At 45.8% G+C, this 18,544-nt stretch overlaps 1 protein-coding gene across 2 annotated transcripts in view; it reads right to left on the minus strand.

The window, feature by feature from the left end:
• Window positions 1–18,544, minus strand: part of SYNPR (synaptoporin) — a 104,757-nt gene that overhangs the window by 29,153 nt on the left and 57,060 nt on the right. Inside the window, exons 1-2 of one of the 2 annotated variants that reach the window (XM_065846005.2) lie at window positions 15,622–15,977; window positions 286–410 (exon numbers count right to left, since the gene is read on the minus strand). In XM_065846005.2, coding sequence (XP_065702077.1) covers window positions 286–410; window positions 15,622–15,645 — 149 coding nt within the window. In that variant the 5' untranslated portion in view covers window positions 15,646–15,977. Of the gene's footprint in view, window positions 1–285; window positions 411–15,621; window positions 15,978–18,544 lie in introns of those variants that run through there. The other variant, XM_065846006.2, reaches the window with a different exon arrangement.

Here is an 18,544-nt window from a genome sequence, read left to right on the forward strand (position 1 = left end):
TTTCCACCCCCTGAGCTGTCCTGGCCTTTACAGAGCTCTACATGCCCATAACCCCTCTATTCTCCTTTGCTGAGTTCCCATTCCCCAGAGGTTCCCATGCCCACATCCACACCACGTCCAGCCAAATTCATTCCTCCTGCACAACCAGAGCCTAAACAGCATTATGAGGAGAATTTAAGAACCCCAGATTGGTACTTAATCAAAAGCTGCTACAAATGATGGGAAACCCCACTGAAAATGGGCTTCGCATCTGCAAGCACCCCACCACGAAGCAGCCCGGGTTACCTGAACGGGTAGGCAAAGGCTATGTCAATGCTGAGGTCACTCTCTGACTTGTTTGCACAGTCCACACTGAGGCGCAGTCCTCCAGAGTACCCACCGCATGTTGCAAATGCAAAGATTGCAAAAAGCTGTCAAAAACAAACAACATTTTTTATTTTATTTCGTTTCAGTGACCACCACAAGCAGATCCACGCAGCAGCTTTCGCTGCAGCACCAACCCCCTTGGGTCAGGTTATCCATCACTCCATATGTTTTGCCTGTACCCTTCCCAAAAGCTGTCGTGGTTGAGACGGACAAACGACATGGACCAAGTTCTTCCAGGATGAAAGTAGTAGATGCCATTTATTGCCACAAGTGCCTTTTTATACAGTTTTACCAATTCATGTATCTCTTCACTATTGGTTACAAGTTACAGCAGTAACATCTCATTGGCTAATTTTGCTATCATCAGTGTTATTCTTCTACTCCCTTCTCTCTCACAGGCACATCCTTAATATCTCCGGATACTCCTTTACTCCCATCTTTCTCACGGGTAGGCCTTCATATCTTCTAGGCTAATTTCTGTTCCCATGCCCTCCGCCAGGGAATCCACGGACCCATTGTAGTCCCCCACAAAAAGCCAATGCAAAGAACCACAAAACTTGAAGCTCCGTTGCCACACGTAGACAGAAATGTCACCATTTGTCTGTGCCAGCCATCTCAGCCCTCCCCTCCTGTCTCAAACTTCATTTGGGATTCACAACCCAGGCAGCTATTTAAATCATCCCACTGACAGGCAAGCTTCGACAAGAGAAGAATGGATATTAACTGAGCATAATGAGTCAGTCTTAACCCAAATCAAACACTGGCAGAAGTATTTATAAGGAGCAACAAAAGTAGCAATAGTAGACCAAGACAGTTTATGTGGCCACCATCCCATTACATGGCAAAACACAAAATTGCGCTGCCCCTCTTCCATTTGAAGTATAGCTTGGAGAGGAACCCCACAATGATATTTTGATTATCTTTTCTAAGTTACTACCATAACCCAAGATGGACACAGAGGTGCAGTAAACTGACACTCAGCAAAGCAGAAAAAAATTCAAGACTTAAGATAAACTCAGGCAAAGTAGACAAGGAACAAAGAGCTTGGCTGATTCCGATGCAAATCCATATCACATCTTAATCTTCCAGGAGAAGGAGGTGAAGGAGGAGTGCACAAGGCAGAGACACATCAGCATTTATATTTCCATTAGGCGTTCAAACAGAGGAATACGAAACAGGAATGGGTATATTAAAACATAATTGATGTAGGCCTCCTCAGAAGACCCTGAGCAGAAGGGGAAAGAGCTTATTTATGCAGTTGTAATCTAAATTAAAGGACAGGCTACATTTTGCTGATTGGATCACTATAGATCTGAAGTAGCTCCATCAACTTTAATAGAATTACTCTGAGATCTACAGTGGGGGAGATATGGAAAATTACAAGTAAACCCCTAATTTTGGTCACAATTAAATAAGCTAAACGTCAGCAACCCAGAGGAAACAAACAGTATGCGCATCTGGAAAATAAAACATGTTCTTGGACACTGAAAAATGATTCAGTAAATGTAATATCAAAGTACAATAAGTAGAGAAAGACCTATCCTTGTTGCACGAGGCTCTGCAAAACATGCCATTATCCTGAGTTCTCCCAGTTCACAGCATGAGCAAAGGCAGGAGTTTCAGCAGACTCCTTGGACTTCACCTTTACAGGTCCATCTCCTCCCCAGATGCTGCCAGGTTACAAGGTGACTCCTGACCCTCCCCAGCTGCAGGGTGATGTGCTGAGCACAACCAAGCATAGACAATAATAGGAGAACAGTGCAAATTCCCACTCTGCTACTCACTTCCAGCATGACCAGGATATATCACTGATGAGAGATTTACAAAGGTATTTAGGTGCCCAATGATAAGGAAAGTTTGAAAAAACCCACAACTTTTACCAAGTTCTTCATACTGAGCTCAGGGAGGGGGGATAAAAGAAAGCTGAACTTCACTGTGAATTGACTTGTTAAATATGTGTTGCAAAGTAAATGTTTCTACTACAACTTGAACTGTAAATGCAATAAGTTTTTGCATCGAAAATCAGTATCAATCATCTCAGTTTTATTTGTGATGCCATGTCAGAAAACAATGTATTAAGAAAACTAGAAGAGATCAGTGCTGACCTCTTTTCTGGCCTAATTAATGGAGTTGCAAATGCAAGTGTTTTGGAGATACATAAGGAGGCACAAAAATTAATGCAGTGATGTATAAAGAGAGAACTGAAGGGCTGTGGTGTGAGACAGGCCTGCCATAAAGGAAAAGCCATCACCTCTCAGCTACAACTCTCAGCATGAGGATAAGTAGAGGAAAAAGATGCAATTGAAATGCATCCCCTTCCTTTAATCGAGTATTAGAAACCAGTATAAGTGTGTGCCACCCCAGAGCCATTCCCCAAACACAGCTCAGGCTATTCCTTCTCAGGCAGGATCTCCTCTGGAGTTCCAAATCTTCCCTCTCCCTATTAAGAGTATTTTTGACAGCAGACAGTATCTTTGAAGTCTTAGTCCCTCAGACAGTTCAGATCTAACCCTTACTCACCCTTCTGCTTCATATTCAGCTCGTAACCAGGGGCTTTTCAGGTGCTTTCACTCGTTCAGCAAACCCTTCAGCCTCTTTCTTCTCCAGCCACAACCCACCAGGGCTACCCAGCAGTTCCCAGCCTGTCTCAGCACACATTCTTCTACCAGCACCCAGAAGGCAGGTGGGAACAAGAAAATGACTCAGCTGGAGACTTTTATACCAAACTGAACAAGGTCCCAGCCAAGCTGAGCTCGGCTCTCTGCCGTGGCTGGATCAGGTGCTGCTAAAGGCTGGGACTGCCCAGCTGCCAGTGACACCCAGCCGGTCCCCACAGCTGTGTGCTGAGGCCATACAGCACCTTTTAGGAGCATATTTCCATTTTGCATTGCAGGAGAGGAGGGTGGGGGCTGTAAATCAATGGTGTTTTCCCAGGGTATCTTGGCCAAGCAGTAAACATAATTTTAAACATAAACATAACCTTCTCCTCCGACCTCTGCATTTTCCCTTTTTTCCACCCCCCCAAGTTTTATGTTTTCAGCGGAGCACCTGATGCATTAAGCTAAGATTTACTCATCAGGTTTTGTGGACGCTGTAATTCTGTGGTGGTTGCAGGAATGCTGTAAACACCGCTGTATTTTATTATAGCAGGATTTGTGTAAATGGCAGTTGTAAACCCCATAATGGGAGCTTTATGGGCCAGATGCAATAAAACCTCCATCTGCGAGATAATTTTATTGAATCTGGCCTCCCTGAAATTGAAAAGTTTATGGAGAAAAGGAAAGTGTTTCCCTATGTTCCTATTTACTTTTTGCCTATAAATCCACACACAGTGCTAGCCCCGTCTGCAATGTGCATGCATACCACTCTTCCCCTTCAGCTTAGATAAATGTCCCCAGCACCCAGTCACCTCTGGTTATCACATGGCTGCTGCATCTCAAGGTTCAGCCCCAATGGCCAGTGCTGCACTTTCCTTCCCCAGAGGAATTACAGCTGGGAGAAACGTGGTGCCCTTGAGGCAACAAATCATTGCTGCTGCGGCTGTGCCAGCACGGGAGTAGGGAAAAGCCCAGCCATCCCCTGTGCATCCTGTCACTCCTGCAACATGGATACAATGATGAGGCTCCTGCCTGGACCTTTGAGGGACATGGAGGATGCCTGTCCACAGCTTGGATCAGTGGTCCATGGTCAATGTGGGATAATGCCCCAGGAAAGCATCGCGCTTGCTTGATGTGCGCTATGGAAGCAGTTACCAACCCACACAGTGAGGCCACAGACCAAAGGGAGGGGGAAGAAGGACATTATTTGAGCTCCCCGGCACAGACCAGAGCAATGCACATTTCCCATGTCCAGTCCAGCCTGGCTGGAAGATCATCCTACTTCCACATGCTTTCAGACACACCTTTAACAAGGCAGCACATCTCTGAGGCTTGCAATGCCTTTCTGTATGATGGTTAACATCCCATCCCCTGCTCCCATTATGGTGATATTCCCTTTATGACCTTGCAGCCTTGGCCTGCATTATTGGTATATTTTTGTAAGGAAGTCAGGTAAATCCCACAGTCTAACTTAACAAACAGAAATTGTATTTATTATGGTACTGTGCAATAATAAACAGCCTTCACTGTCAAATCAGGTTAACATGTTTTATAGATTAGTTGGCTCCTTAGCACTCTGAGAAAAAATAGCAATATAATCTCCAGCAGGGCACGTGCTGCTCACATCAGCTCAGGGCAGGCAAAGGTTCATCAGCTGATTTACAGGATCAGCTGGAAACCCTCCTTCTTCTGATGTTAGACTTCACCACAATGGCAATGGATCCTCTAAATCAGTATTCTGGAGCTGTTATTTACCCAGACTCAAGGCTGGTCCGCCTTGTTTCCCAGCCCAGCTGTCCTCAGTGGCCAGGGGCTCAGGGTGTGTGATGCGCTGGGGCAGCAGAAGTCCCAGCTGTACATTAGACAGTTGGCAGCACCTCAGCATGTGACCCCGGACATCACCCATCCCACTCTGGAAAGGAAAACCGGGATGATTTCCCATCGCTTCTCTGTGTTTGGCTTTCCAACAATTCCCCTCAATGCCTGCTGAGCGACAGGCTCGCCGTGTGCACCAGAAGAAGGCAGAATGGTTCCTGACAAGACGAGTTAAAAGGCTTATGTAGAGCATGTTACAGCTAAAACATCCTGTTAGGAAGATAACACTGGCATTTAAAATTGATGAAACTTTTATATAAGCCACTTGCTTTTCCCAGGAGCACATCTGCCCTATGCAGCAGCCTTTGGCAGCTCGCTGGCAAATGAGGTGGAACTGGCCTGAGAATGCACCCCAAATCCATGCTGGTGTAAAGGGGAGATCCCCACTCTGTCTGAGGGCTCCTCAGGGACTTCTCCAGGATGTCAAAATCTCAAAAAGAACGTGCGCTGGTCTCGCCTGGAGCTGTGGTGGCCAAAAGCAGGCTGCAAGTGACACACAACTCACTACATGGACTGGTCTTCAACACTTGGGGTTGAGGGAGGAAAATGGGGATGAACCTGCTGGACGCTTTCCCAGAGAGGTCTCCCCTACCCCCTACTACTGCCCTAACACTGGAAAGCCAGGGGGAACTCCTGACACTTTTAAAGAGCAACCTGAAATATTTGAAACGCCTACTCTTTTATTAGTCATTTTACACATTCAAAGTGTTTTACAAAGACAATTTTTTCTGGCATCATTTCTGGATGTAAGACTTCCCTTTCTCTGGATTGCCATAATAAAGAGACTGCAAAATGTTTGCCAAATGTTATATTGGTTTACACTTTCTGCTGCTCACAGTGGCCAACGGTGCTCCAAGGCCTCCGGAGACATCGTCCCTGCAGCCAGCATCACTCACCCAGCAGAGCGTCTCGTTAAACTGAGATTATTTATTTATAGAGCAGAACCAGTAATTGAACATTATTATTAAGACTGTAAAGGGAAGATTTGAAGGCACTCAATGACTTTATGGGAAAACATTTACTGTAGAGCTGACAGCCCAAAATATATCACCAGTGAAGGATGTGGAAGCAGTCTCTCCTCCAGGTCTCTACTTGTTTCTTTTTTAAAATCTGGCATTTTTCCTGTGTGGATCTGAGCTGCAGACTTCCTGGAATCACTTCTCCTACATAGAAGCCTTTGTGCACTGTAGATTATCAGATTATTGACTTTGGGATTCCTAATTATATCAGCTTGACTGGTTGATGAATTGGAGGTGGATAGGATCGCAGCTGACGCAGTGCTAGGGGGGTAGGTGATGACTAGCAGGAGTCATTTTCCTCCAAGAGCTGTACAGGGAGAAAGCAGAAATATATTCCGCTCCTGCTGAGAAAAAAACCCTGAAGTAATTGTTCACTAATTGCTGGGATTTAGTGTGCCCCCTGACAAAAAAACAGCAGCACTGCAAAAAAGACCCCACACCTACTCAGAGCTGGTCTGCATGGAGGGAAAGCCCAGGGATGAGGGAACATCTTTGGGGCTTGAAGAACCACATATGGCCCATCTGGGGAATGTTGTATGTCTGCCCAAACAGCAACCCCAGTGGTGCCTCAGTTTTAGCACACCACTGAAGGACCAACCACTCCAGTCTGTTCCATGTCAGAAGGCACTTGCAGAACACAGGTGCCTCCAGGACGAGGTGGCAGCTGGAAAAGGGCTTTTGGTGTCACCATGCTGGAGGTGGGGACATACAACCTACCGAGATCTCATACAAAGCACCTCATAGCTTTCACTTGGCTGTCAGATTCAATGTTTCCAGTGTCTTCCTATCAGGGAATGGAAACGCAGCTACAGATGTGTTGGAGGAAAATCTTTGCATCAACATCAACAGCTTTAGGCAGAGCTAAGTGAATGAGGCCCTTTCCTGTGCATGTTGTGTGGTGAGGATGGCTACTTCTGGAAAACACCATGTCCTCCAGCCCCTGAGGCCAGCAGGACCCATGCAGCACCATGTCCCCAGCCAGTGCCACCCACCTGGAGGAGAACAACCTACTGCAAGACCTCCCTGCTCAGCTGGGGTCTTTGCTGGGGCATTTGCAGCAAAAAAAACCTGTTTGGCATTTTAAGGGATCCAGCAGAGAGCAGCCCTTAATGCCAGTGGCTGTGCAGAGAGACCTGACCCCATGGTGGGCAAGAATGCTGTAGAATCCTCTGTTTAAAGCACAGCATTTCATTTAATGCCTCAGATTTTTACAATGAAAAAAAAAAAAAAACAAACCAACTTAATTTGATCCATAATGGAAAGATTTATGGAAATGAAATTGGGATATTTTTAGTGAGTGAAGATCATGTTATAATAATTCAGTTCTACAATACTTTAATCCCAAAGAGACAATTTTCTCTCTTTTTCTTTGAAGTAAACCTTTATCTTTTTTACTCATCTTTCATTGATTATTCTAAAAATCCCATTTAGCTCCACCACATAATGGTATGGGAGTCTTTTCTCATTATATTTTAATAGAATAAAACCCAACTGTATATGAGAGGATTAGATAGCCATTCGTTAAGGTAAAGAACATTGTTCCTCCAGATGGCCAGACAGAATCTGTGTAATGCCTTTCCTATTTATTAAGTTCAAAATGTAATGCAAGCTGATGAGATGTGTTTCATCCGGTATTTAACGGGTCAGCCATAAAATTGAAAGCTAATGCTAAGGTTGGCAGCATGCAAGGAAGAGTTAACAGGCAGAAAATATAGACATATTAAGAGCATCTCTCCTTGGATGCAGCAAAAAGTTGTCAGAGGACAAAGCTACTTACACAAGCAAGGTGGAGATGCTGAGCTCTTCCAGCCCCTCTAACCATTTGTCAAGTGTTTGAGATAACTGAAGACATTTACAAAGACCTGAGGTTGGGTGCTGTGGTTTGTTTGTTTGTTTGGGGTTGGTTTTGGATTGGTTTGGTTTGCTTGTTTGTTTTGTGCTTTGTTTGCTTGTTTGCTTTAAATTTATTGTATAAATTGCTTTCTGCATGTGGGCATTGAGAGGTTGGCAATGAGTATTCTGAGAAACAAAATACACCAATACTTGCTGCAGACTGATTTAGGAGTACCTGGGGCAATGGCTGGGTGTTCATTCCTTCATTTGGGACCTATCACAGAGTGGTACTTTTGCTGCATTTACAGCCTTTCAGCTCTTTGCCCCCCCCAGCTGCAGAGCAGTCTGGAAGCTACAGCTCTTCCTCTGCAGTCCCCACAACTTCATACTTGTACCTTTTACTTTTAAGGAGGTGGGAGCACAAGTTGGACAGATTTGTTCAGATTTGTACCTGAATAACTCATGTTGTGACATATGTCATTTCAGCAGAGACATGCATTCTTTTTTGGGCCTGAAAACTTTTCCAGTCCCAGACCGCTAGCAGAAAAACCCAACCGTGATGGTCTCCACCAGGATCCACGTTGTGACAGTGCCCAGAGCACTGCAAGTGCCAGCCCAGGAGAGTGGCCACCCCTGGGCTGGGTCTCCTTCCTTTCACCCCTGCCAGCTGTGTCCCCCCATGCCCACATTATCTCATGAGCTGCTTTGGTATCAATCACCTCTGATCACCACAGACGAAATGCAAGGAAAGCCACAGTCAGGTACAGGAGAGGTTTTCTAACACGTGATGTTAATTCTTATTTTATTAACAGGTAAGGTTCAGCAACCCAGCAAAGACTCCAGTTCATGCATAAATGTAAGTCTGTGCCTGCTCCCTCTTGAACACGCAGGCTTCGTGTAGGTTTTACCAGCTGATTGTATGGGATTTATTGTGTAACAAGTGTAAACATTTAATTATAAAATAAAAAAGGTTGGACAGTTGCTCATTTCCTTGCTCTCTTGGTGGGTTTAAAGGCATCTGGGTTTAAAAAGACCCATGATCTAACATAAACACATACAGAGCGTGATCCAAGTTATTACTAAGTAGGATTTACTCCCTCTAATAAACAGGGGATTTACATGATGGCTGAGTGACATCTGCACATGGGAAGGACTCTAAGGGAAAGTGCCTCCAAACTTAATGCCACTAAACCCCTGATAGTTGATACAGCCCCAGGAGCTCAACAACAACCAAGACCGCACCATAGCTCCTCAATTGCAGCCCTGGATGGCAGGGGACAGCAAATCCAATCTGCAAGAGCAGTGTTGTACATGATGAACGCACTGCCTGCCCCAGGCTGGTGCTGGGACCAGGCACCTCTCCAAGCTGGGGAGCCGAGCCCCATCTCCAGCTCTCCCAGCGTCACCACCAGGCAGCACCATCTAATGGCTGCTGTAATTGCTTCCTTATCTAATTTGTGTCCTTCTCCTTTCCATTAGCTTTGGCTCTTTCCCAGCACTACCTGGTAGACCTGGGCTTCAGTGGAACTTTTTTAGGACAAGAGGAAATGGCTTCAAGTTTTGCCAGGGGAGGTTAAGTCTGGGTTTTAGGAAAAATTTCTTCACAGAGAGGGTTGTCGGGCATTGGAACAGGCTGCCCAGGGAAGTGGTTGAGTCACCATCCCTGGAGGTGTTTAAAAGATGTGTAGATGAGGTTCTTAGGGACATGGTTTAGTGCTAGAGTTAGGCTATGGTTGGATTCATTCATCTTGAGGGTCTCTTCCAAGCAAAATGATTCTACAATTCTATTATTTTCCTGCCCTGATGACAGATGTATTCAGCAGAAACAAGAGGTGGGAATGCTCCTTTAATCAGTAAGTGCTCCCAACAGCTCAGTCCCGCTGCCTGGCACCGCATGGGGGCTGCAACAAAACCCTCCCCGCGTCACCACTGACTGAAAATGGTTGTTACAGGAAAGGCTCCTGTCCTTCAATCACATTGTATTATTTATGACCTAATGATTACCCATTGACTGGCAGGGATTATATGTTTGCTAAGATTTCTCTGGGTGACTGAAAGGGCATTAACCTCATTATTATCATGTCCGTGCTCATCAGAGGCCATTAGTAGCTTCCTCTCTGCTGTACAGCTCCTCCCGCCCACCCGCAGGCATGCACGCCTGCATTCCGCTCAGTCTTCTTTCTCCAACAGATCTAAGGAAATGGGTGAAAATTATTTATCTTGGGAAGGAATGCAGAAAACCTTCGGGATTAATAATCTGGTGCAACAGTTTATTCCCATGAGGATGTAGGAGTGCTTTCAAATCACTGTGTAATGGGGCCTTCAGTCCCTTCTTCCACACCCACACACCCAGCAGCACTCTTTCAGCCCACGATGTCTGTATGAGCAGGACCACTGAGAGCCAAGACATTGCTTTTGGAAAAGAGAGGCTGTTTTTCTAGATGGCATGTCTGCAAAGCCCTGCAGGGACCACCCAGCCCTGGCCAAAGAAGCCCATTAGGGTTGTTCTTCATTAACCTGACCACCGCACATGTTCCCTTCTTGCTCTTGGCTCTAAATGAACATTTGCTTTGCTGAGCTCTGGAATTCACAGGGAACATTTTGAGCAAGAAACATTTTTAAAATTCAAACCTCTCTTTCCTCTTCCACCACTTCCCTTATACTCTGTCCCCTGAAATTGCATTGCTCTCCTTCCCCACACTTAAACAGCAACACCTGAACATGAACATTTTTAGGAAAGGTTAATAACAGCATCCTTAAATTAAAATAGAAAAATATTTCTTATCTCACTAGCTCTTGACGCACTTCATCTGAACAGCTTAAGTTGTCCTGTTTCCTCTACAGCCTCCTCCTTACTGTGCACCTCCACACCTCTTGCTTATCTCTTTTTCTCTTTACGCCCTTTCATTCACATTCCCTGAAATCTGCAGCTATACCTGCTTCTAAACACAAAAGACGATAACAAAAAAAACTTGGCAAAAACCTTTCCTGAATGTTCCCCATTTCCTTCGTGGTTCAAGAATACTTAATTCTGAAATAACCAGGCATCTTTTTCTTTCTCACAACTGCTAGCAGCTGCTGTACATCTTCTGTGCTACTTCCCAATGTATTTCAAATCCTCCCAGACCCCGGAAAAAAGCAAGCACTTGTACAAAACCAATAATGCATCAATATGGTTTTGGCTGTTGCAATCTTTATACCTGCCCAGCTGGAGATGGTTATCTAGTTTTTATTTAACTGTAGATTCAGGCCTGTGGAATAAAACCAGGGCAAATAAAATGAGGAAGCAAAGAAAACACAAGCAGAATGAAAAAAAACAATTGAACATGCTATAAATTCAGAATCAGGTGAGAGCTAATTATGGCCATGCTCACTAAAAGATAAGGACACAGCGAGGGAGATAGACTTATTAATTATTTGTGTTATGGTAGCACTTAGAAGCTTCAATCCTTTATCTGGGACTAGCTGTGCTATACACGGCAAACACTCAAATAGATCTTTGGGTAATTGCACATAGTTTTAAGGAAAATGTGCAAATGCTCCGTTCTTTCACCTTCAGCAGTTTCTGGTTAGTTAACGCTGTTAAAGGAGTCTGAGTTCACCATCAGTCTCATTCTGAGCTGCCCGTGGGATGGATTCATGGGTGAAAAAACAAATAATTCAGCATGAGAGCACCCTCCACCCATAGCTGGATTGGGCAAACCACTGCCAACCCCTCAAAATGGTCATGAGATGGCCATCCCCATCTCCTGGCGTGGGGGACCGAGCACTCACTGCTGCCAACAGGGACATTCCATCCTCATTGACTCTGTGCAAGTTTGATTGCTTTTCTAATTAAGACACATTTTATGGTAATCTACCAAGCTCCTTAAACTAAATCACTCACTTAATCTGTTGTTAGTGCCCATATGTTTACAGCTTTCCAGCCTGCTGCAGCATATTTGCTTTGCCACGGCACCGGGGAAGTTTGGTGACAGATGAGACACTGCGCAGCCATTCAGGTGGCGCAGAGCCCTTCCACCCAGACGGTCTGCACACAGCACAGACAGACAGACAGCCCCAGCACCCAGCAGTTTGCAGAGGAAAGGGGCAGCACTGCAGATATGGTCCCCCACGCTGATCACCTGTCTTTACAGAAGGGCTCAGCACATCTTTCTTATTTTCCTTTCTTTCTTTTTTTTTTTTTTTTCTCTAAAATAAGAGGTTGTGTGTGACAGGAGAGGAAGACTGAAGAGTTTCACAGTATTGTCACATCTCTGTTCCCAGAGCTTGCTTACCAAGGAGTTTTATTGCAGGTTCAAGAGCTCTGAGCATCCCCTCAGGTGGAGGGCAACGATCACATCTGCAAACTAAGGCCAGGCAGAGTCAGCCCCTCTATCCGCACTGCACGCTGTGCAAGCACTCCACAGTTCTGCTCCCGCAGACCCTGCGAGCCCGGGCAGGAGCGTGTGTCCCCAGCCCCAACCTCACCTGCAGCCTAGACACACTGATGGGCCCCTTCCAACTCCTTCGGGGCTGGCGCTATGCCACTGCATACCCTGGCGAGGAGATAAAGCTCTCCTTTGGGCCTGTCTGGGCTCTCTAGCAACCCTGTATCCCACGTATGGACACACATGTGCTGTGCTGGCAGACAGCAGCTTCATCCGTTCATCTTACACAGGCTACCCACACCAGCTCTAGATGAAGGAGCAGGGATGCGCTGAGCAGGGAACGCAGCTCTCGCTTGTCCCCAGTCCATGGCTCTCCTCACATCCTCCCACATGCCCTCATTCCAAGGCAGTACCCACATCTGAGGACTCCAGTTCTGCTCAGATCGGCTGGGCTGAGCCCCCAGTATTGTATTGACAATGGTGCACCATGCTACTATTTGCAACGGCTTGCTTTTAGCTTGCTGGGGCAAAGAGAGCCCAAAGGCAAAATCAGGAAAGACCAACCTCTAGGTCTAGTTGCCATCTGCCACCCTATGTACAGGGAAACATTCCTGGAAAAAAATGGTCATATAATTGTACAGGAACTCCTAATTAAGAGCGACATGAAGAATAAAACACCACCTGCCATCAGTAGCAGTGACAGGCAGCTGCTATCCAATATCAACACAAATACCTTTCCCCTTGCAGAGCATCTATGGATCTGAATGGGATTAACAGAGGTGAGGAAAGCACTCATTAAGTCTTCCAAGGATTTGGCTAAACAAAGAGTATCTGGCATTCAGGAGGAGCCAGATATTTAATAAATGCATTTCTTAAGAATTTAAGGAATTTCTCTAGGAACTGTTTGAGCTGCAAGTGGAGCGGCCAAGGCAACAGATCTCGAAGGAAAAGAAGTTCCCCAGGATCCAGGCACCCCTAAAATAACACTTCAGACTCCTTTCAAACTCTGATGCACCTGCTAGAAAGGGGCAGTGACTCCTCTATCCCACTGGCACAAATCTCTTATTTTCAGCCCTGGCAGCTTGCAAAGCACCATGCTGTGGACCTGGCCCCACGGCCTCACCGAGCCCTGGTTTGCACATTAGCCTGAGGTCTTCTTGCACAAGAGGATGCCACACTCCTGGGAAGGTGGCAGAGGCTGCTCCAAGGTCCAAGAGATGAGTGGTGGCTGGGGGGACTGGACTGGGGAGAAGGTTCACTCCTTCAGATCTGCTACCACCAAGTAGCTGGAGATGAAGGGGCACAAGGATGGGCAAGAGGCAACAGATAGAAAACCATGAACACTGAAGACCTTCTGTGTACAACATGAGGAGGAAGGCAAGCTCTCCTGCCCTCCCAAGTTTGCCTCAGTTCTGTTCTGTGGAGATGGCATGCACAGCTGAAGGGATCACTTCTGCTCAGCCACAAGCTCCTCTGCCAAGGGAAAGTCTTGCAGCAAAGGACTTAACCACATTATTTGCTTTGTGCCTTATGCTCCCTTGGCTACAGGTGACCTGCCTTTGGGGGCAGGGGTGACAGCCCCCCCCACCTGCACTCAAACCAGCCATTCCTGGCCACTGTTCCCACTTCAAAGCTATTCAGGTGAGCTCAACTGGCATCTTAATGAACCACAGCCCAGCTTTCAGGGCAGTCTGGCATCCCTGCTACAATGAGTTACACGGCACAGAAACCCCAGGCCTTCAGTTTCGCAGGGTAGGATGCAGGAACTGTGCTCCTCGGTTCATGCTGCCCAGCCCCTTTCCTTCCAGAGCCACCCAAATGTACTCTGTGACCATCGTCCTTCTGCTCACCTAAAGGACACTGCACTGAGTCTTACCAAGTCTCAGTAAAGTACGAAATGCTTAACGCTGTCCTCAGGCAAGCAGGACTACGCTTAGAAAGTGTGTGAGATGTGCACTGCTCAGATACCCATGTCATCTACACCTGAGGAATTAAACAACTGTGAAAAAGACAATTATTCTTATGCACCATGTTCTCCAACACCATGCCAAGCACATATATTCAAGTTACACAGCTGTTATAAATATATATGGTCCTTACGAAATAGCAATCATGCAAAAGCCAAAAAGCCACTGAACTGGGTGCAGATTAACTACATTTTCAGGAAGAAGGAAGCAGAACCAAGCGTGTGGACTCACCTGTCCAACACCTGACCACCCATGGCATACTGCGTACCAGCAGCAGCTCCTGCCCCAGCACAGAGCCCAGCAGAGCTCCAGAGCCTGCTGCGGAGGGGCACACCTCAAAACACTCCCGTCAGCTGCCCTTCAGGGAAGTGCAACTATTTAATTTTGAAAAAACAGGAACAATTAAACCGGTCCAAATGACTAAGCAGTTATTGCCAACCTGAAATTTCCCTCTGGAAGAGTTTAGCTTGGATTGCCAGATGCAACATCGTTACCTTCTCCTGTGGGTTTAATAAACCCAGTTACAGTCTTCTAATATCGTATTAAGGTACACTTCATATATCTATTAGCATACTCTGGTATCATGAGAGTAGGCAGATTATTCTGGGTCTAATATGTTGATTTTCTGAGCAGGTATATACTCAAGCATGTTCTCATAGCAGCTCCAGCTTGTGCTAGAGCTGGAGTTTTTAAAAGACTTCTGAAACACCAAAGCAATCAGCTCCCATGGATATGATTCAAGTATGAAAGAATAAAATTCCCAATAAATTAATCAATATAATGCTGCAATTTCAAGTATTTATTTATGTAGTCTGAAAATATTACAGCTGTACGTCTTGTTTTCCTCAGCTGTACTATTACCACCACTGTCTTGCACTGCCTGGAAGGCACACCAGGAGCTGTGCTGGGGGAGAGAAATAACTGCACCTCGCTGTTATTTACAGGTAACAAAGACGTCTCCAAGTTAGCTGAGAGCACTGGGCAATGAGGCTGCTGAGCTGCACAAAGCAGAGGCAGGGAGCAGAAAGTCAGAACAACAGTCTATCGACCTCTATAAATGATGTTACACTCTGAAAAGCAAGCTACTTTCTTAATTACTTTAAAGATTTTCATTATTTCATTAATACATTTTGATGATGAGCATGTTGCTGCCAACCTGCCACACTTTAGGTTGATCTTTCTAAGGTAATATGCAGTCAGATATTTATAGTACAGCTTGATCAATCTTAAATAGCTCTTACTGATTTTTTAATATCAAACATTCTGCATTATTTTTGAGACATTTTTGATTTAAAATGCCAGAAGGAACATGATAAATCAGAGTTCTTTTTCCCTTTAATCCTCACTCTCCACATTTCTGCTGTAAAATGAAGTGCAAAACAAGTTTTCAAAGCAGACACCCCCCTCTGCAAAGCAAAATACAAACTGAAAATATTTCAGTATATATAAAATCCATGGAACAGTTGGGCTCAGCATGAGATTACAAAGAAACCAAACCTAAAAACAAGTCTGTGGGCTTCACAATTCCTGTAAAACCCCACTTCTCCCCCAAACAGTACAGTTACACAAATAAATAGAGATGCATATAACTTACCGGAGCAAATATCACCATACACATTTACAAAAGGATTTATAATCCAACTTGCGTCTCCTGAAATAAAGGAAGGTTTGTCTCATGCTAAAAATAAAGGCTCCCAAAAGCTTCTTCCAGGAGAGAGAGAGAGAGAAAGGAGAGAGAGGGAGGGAGGAGAGGGAGCAAGCGAGCACCAGCTCCTTGCCTCGCTTTTTATGAAGCAAATAAGGAGAGCAAGAAAATCAATGCTGAGAGAAAGTGAGATGATATACCAATCAGGCAGCAGCCTCAGCCTTATTTGCAGAGGGATGGCAAAATGCTCATATTATTAGACAATGACTACACACAGTCTAATAGAGCAAGCAAATACTTTCCCCTGGGTGCAAGGCTGGTTGCTGTGTTGTGGTGCAGGTACCACCACAGTGGGTTGGGAGATGCAGTCCCTTCCTCCCCACCACTAACACAGCATCACTTTGGTCCTTGTGTCTGCTCTGTAGGAACAGCTCAAAATTTTGGGCTAAAGTTGTAGCAAGCTTAAGTATCCTCCAAAGCTCTGACACTTTCAGACTGTCACTGGAGCCGTGCATCTTCATTGCTGGGTTTAGGGGATTTTTGGACTGTTTTATTTTGAGATGCCTTTCATTGCATCTCAGTAAGCTGCCCTGCAGCTACAGCAAGGAGCCCACTCAGTAAGGGCAAAAGACCTCTCAGGTCTCCCATACATCAAAATGCACCAAGCTCCTCCTGTGCTTGCACAGGATCAGACCTCTAAAGCGTCTGCCTGGAACTTGAGCTTTTGCCCTATTTTATATATCAGATAAAACCTACTGGAAACCCACTGTTCCCTTGCACCAAAAGGGAAAATTTCTGTGCCATTGGTGCATAAGAAGAAAACCTTTGCTGTGTCCCTTGTGTGTGTTGGCAGGAGGAGGAGAAGGTAGCAGGAGGGAAGCTCATTGCCTCCAAAACGCAGGCACCTGCTTGCATAGGGGACACATCAGTGGCAAACACACGCCACATCTTTGGAAAGATGCCACATTTGCTCCCCCCCCCATCAGATGTACAAAGACACAAACCCCACGCTCCATCACTGCAAACCTCCTCATGAGAGGGCTTTCAGGCTGGTCCCATGTCTCTGTTCTGTATTCAGGACTTCAGCAGGTTAAGAGCACAAAATGGACCCGTGGATCCCTCTCTGCAAGGCTCTGTGCGTCCCCTGCAAGCCTCCGGCATCACCAGCATCACCCCAGCGCTGCCTGGTGTAACCAAGACTGTGAATCACGCTGTGTGCTATGTGTTTATCATCCCTGCATTTATCACTGTTTTGCCCTCTTTTCTACACACTGCATCACATATTTTCAAATACATGTGACATAACGGATGAGACACAAGGTGAACTTTCTTTTTTATTTGGAGACAGAAGTTACATGCTGGTATAACAAAAACACCTGCTGGGTGACAACAGTTCTCTACGCAGCAAAATTAGAGCACAATTGCTTTTCCCCAGCGGCTTGAGATTTACATTGTACAAGAAGAGACAGAGTTCACGGGGAAAATCCTGAAGAGAAAACCAAGGAGACTGAATTCATCCGATAATTCAATTTATCTGTTCAGTGCTTGCACTTCTAGCACAATCCAGGCACAGAGGAGACTCCAGCAGCCTTGTATGAGCACTGAACTTCCAGGCCCCTTTCCCACAAGCAGAAGCCACACCACCACACTGACAGATGTCATTGCTGATGATGTGGCCCCGTGTTTCCAACAGATACAGCCTGATGCCAGCTGATGCTGTAACGAGGAGACATTGTGGTGCTGAGCGAGTTCTCCAGGCTGAGGTACTGTCCTGCTGCTCAGTGCATTTTAACCTATGTGAAAGCATTTGCCAGCTACTGTGCACACTGCCTGAGTCCAAGCCATAAAGATTAAACAACTCAGCACCTCTGGTCTGCAGCACAAGGCAGTATTTGCCTCCCCTTGCCCCATTAGCAGTCTTGTGATGCCTTATCCATGCAAGAACTGCAACCTGCAGCATCACACACCACATGGGCTGCAGTGGTATCAGCATTTGCCTGGCTGGCATTGGCCAACACACCTTCGCCTCACAAAGACAGGGCTCACACATCTCACTCCTTCCTTACCACCTCTAGAAAGACAAAACAGACAAGGCGCAGAGGAGGTTTTGTAGGAAGAACACAGACCCAAAGAGGGACATGAACCAAAAGCCAGTGATGGGCAAAGGCAACCGAGAATCACACAAAACCTACCACCCACTGCATCAGCATGAGGGGTGATGCTGGCTCTCCCACACCTTGGGGAGAACTCTTCTGCAGCCTGTAGGGACCGGGATTGCTCCCACACATTGGCAGAGGATGCTCAGCCTGCCTGAGCTCCCCAGCTGAGACATCTCAGTGCTTGTGGCCTTTTTCATTGCATTCAGCTCTCCAGCTGGCACCAAAACTTGCTGTATCTCATGGTGATCAGCCTCTTGCTGTAAGGTGTGACAGTAAGTGAAACGCAAACACCTCTCATTTTCTTTTTCCGGTGAGATCATTTTATTTTCCCTTTCCACAGCTACACAACTGCTGTTACTTAAACTCACTAAAGTCTTTTGAAAACTTAAAAAAAACCTTCATGAAAATAGTTTTGCAGAGGTGCCCCAGGAGTTGCTGCATCTCAGTCCTCCAAAATGTGCCCACTTGGGCATCTGTGAGGGATGCAGGATGCAGTTTTAGCCAGAGCATGATGTGTTGCAACAAGTGATGACTTCTGTTGTTGCACAGCTCCTTCAAACCATGCTACAACACAGACTTAATAGCACAAAGAGATCAAAGCCTTTTTATTCCCCAAATCAGTGACACACTATGCATTCTGTGAATCAGGTCTAATATTGCTGCAAGCAGACACATCAGTGTTTGTTGACCAGGCAAAACACTTTTTGGGGTGC

Source organism: Patagioenas fasciata, chromosome 10 (assembly GCF_037038585.1).
Source record: "Patagioenas fasciata isolate bPatFas1 chromosome 10, bPatFas1.hap1, whole genome shotgun sequence".
In the NCBI taxonomy this organism is placed as follows: domain Eukaryota; kingdom Metazoa; phylum Chordata; class Aves; order Columbiformes; family Columbidae; genus Patagioenas; species Patagioenas fasciata.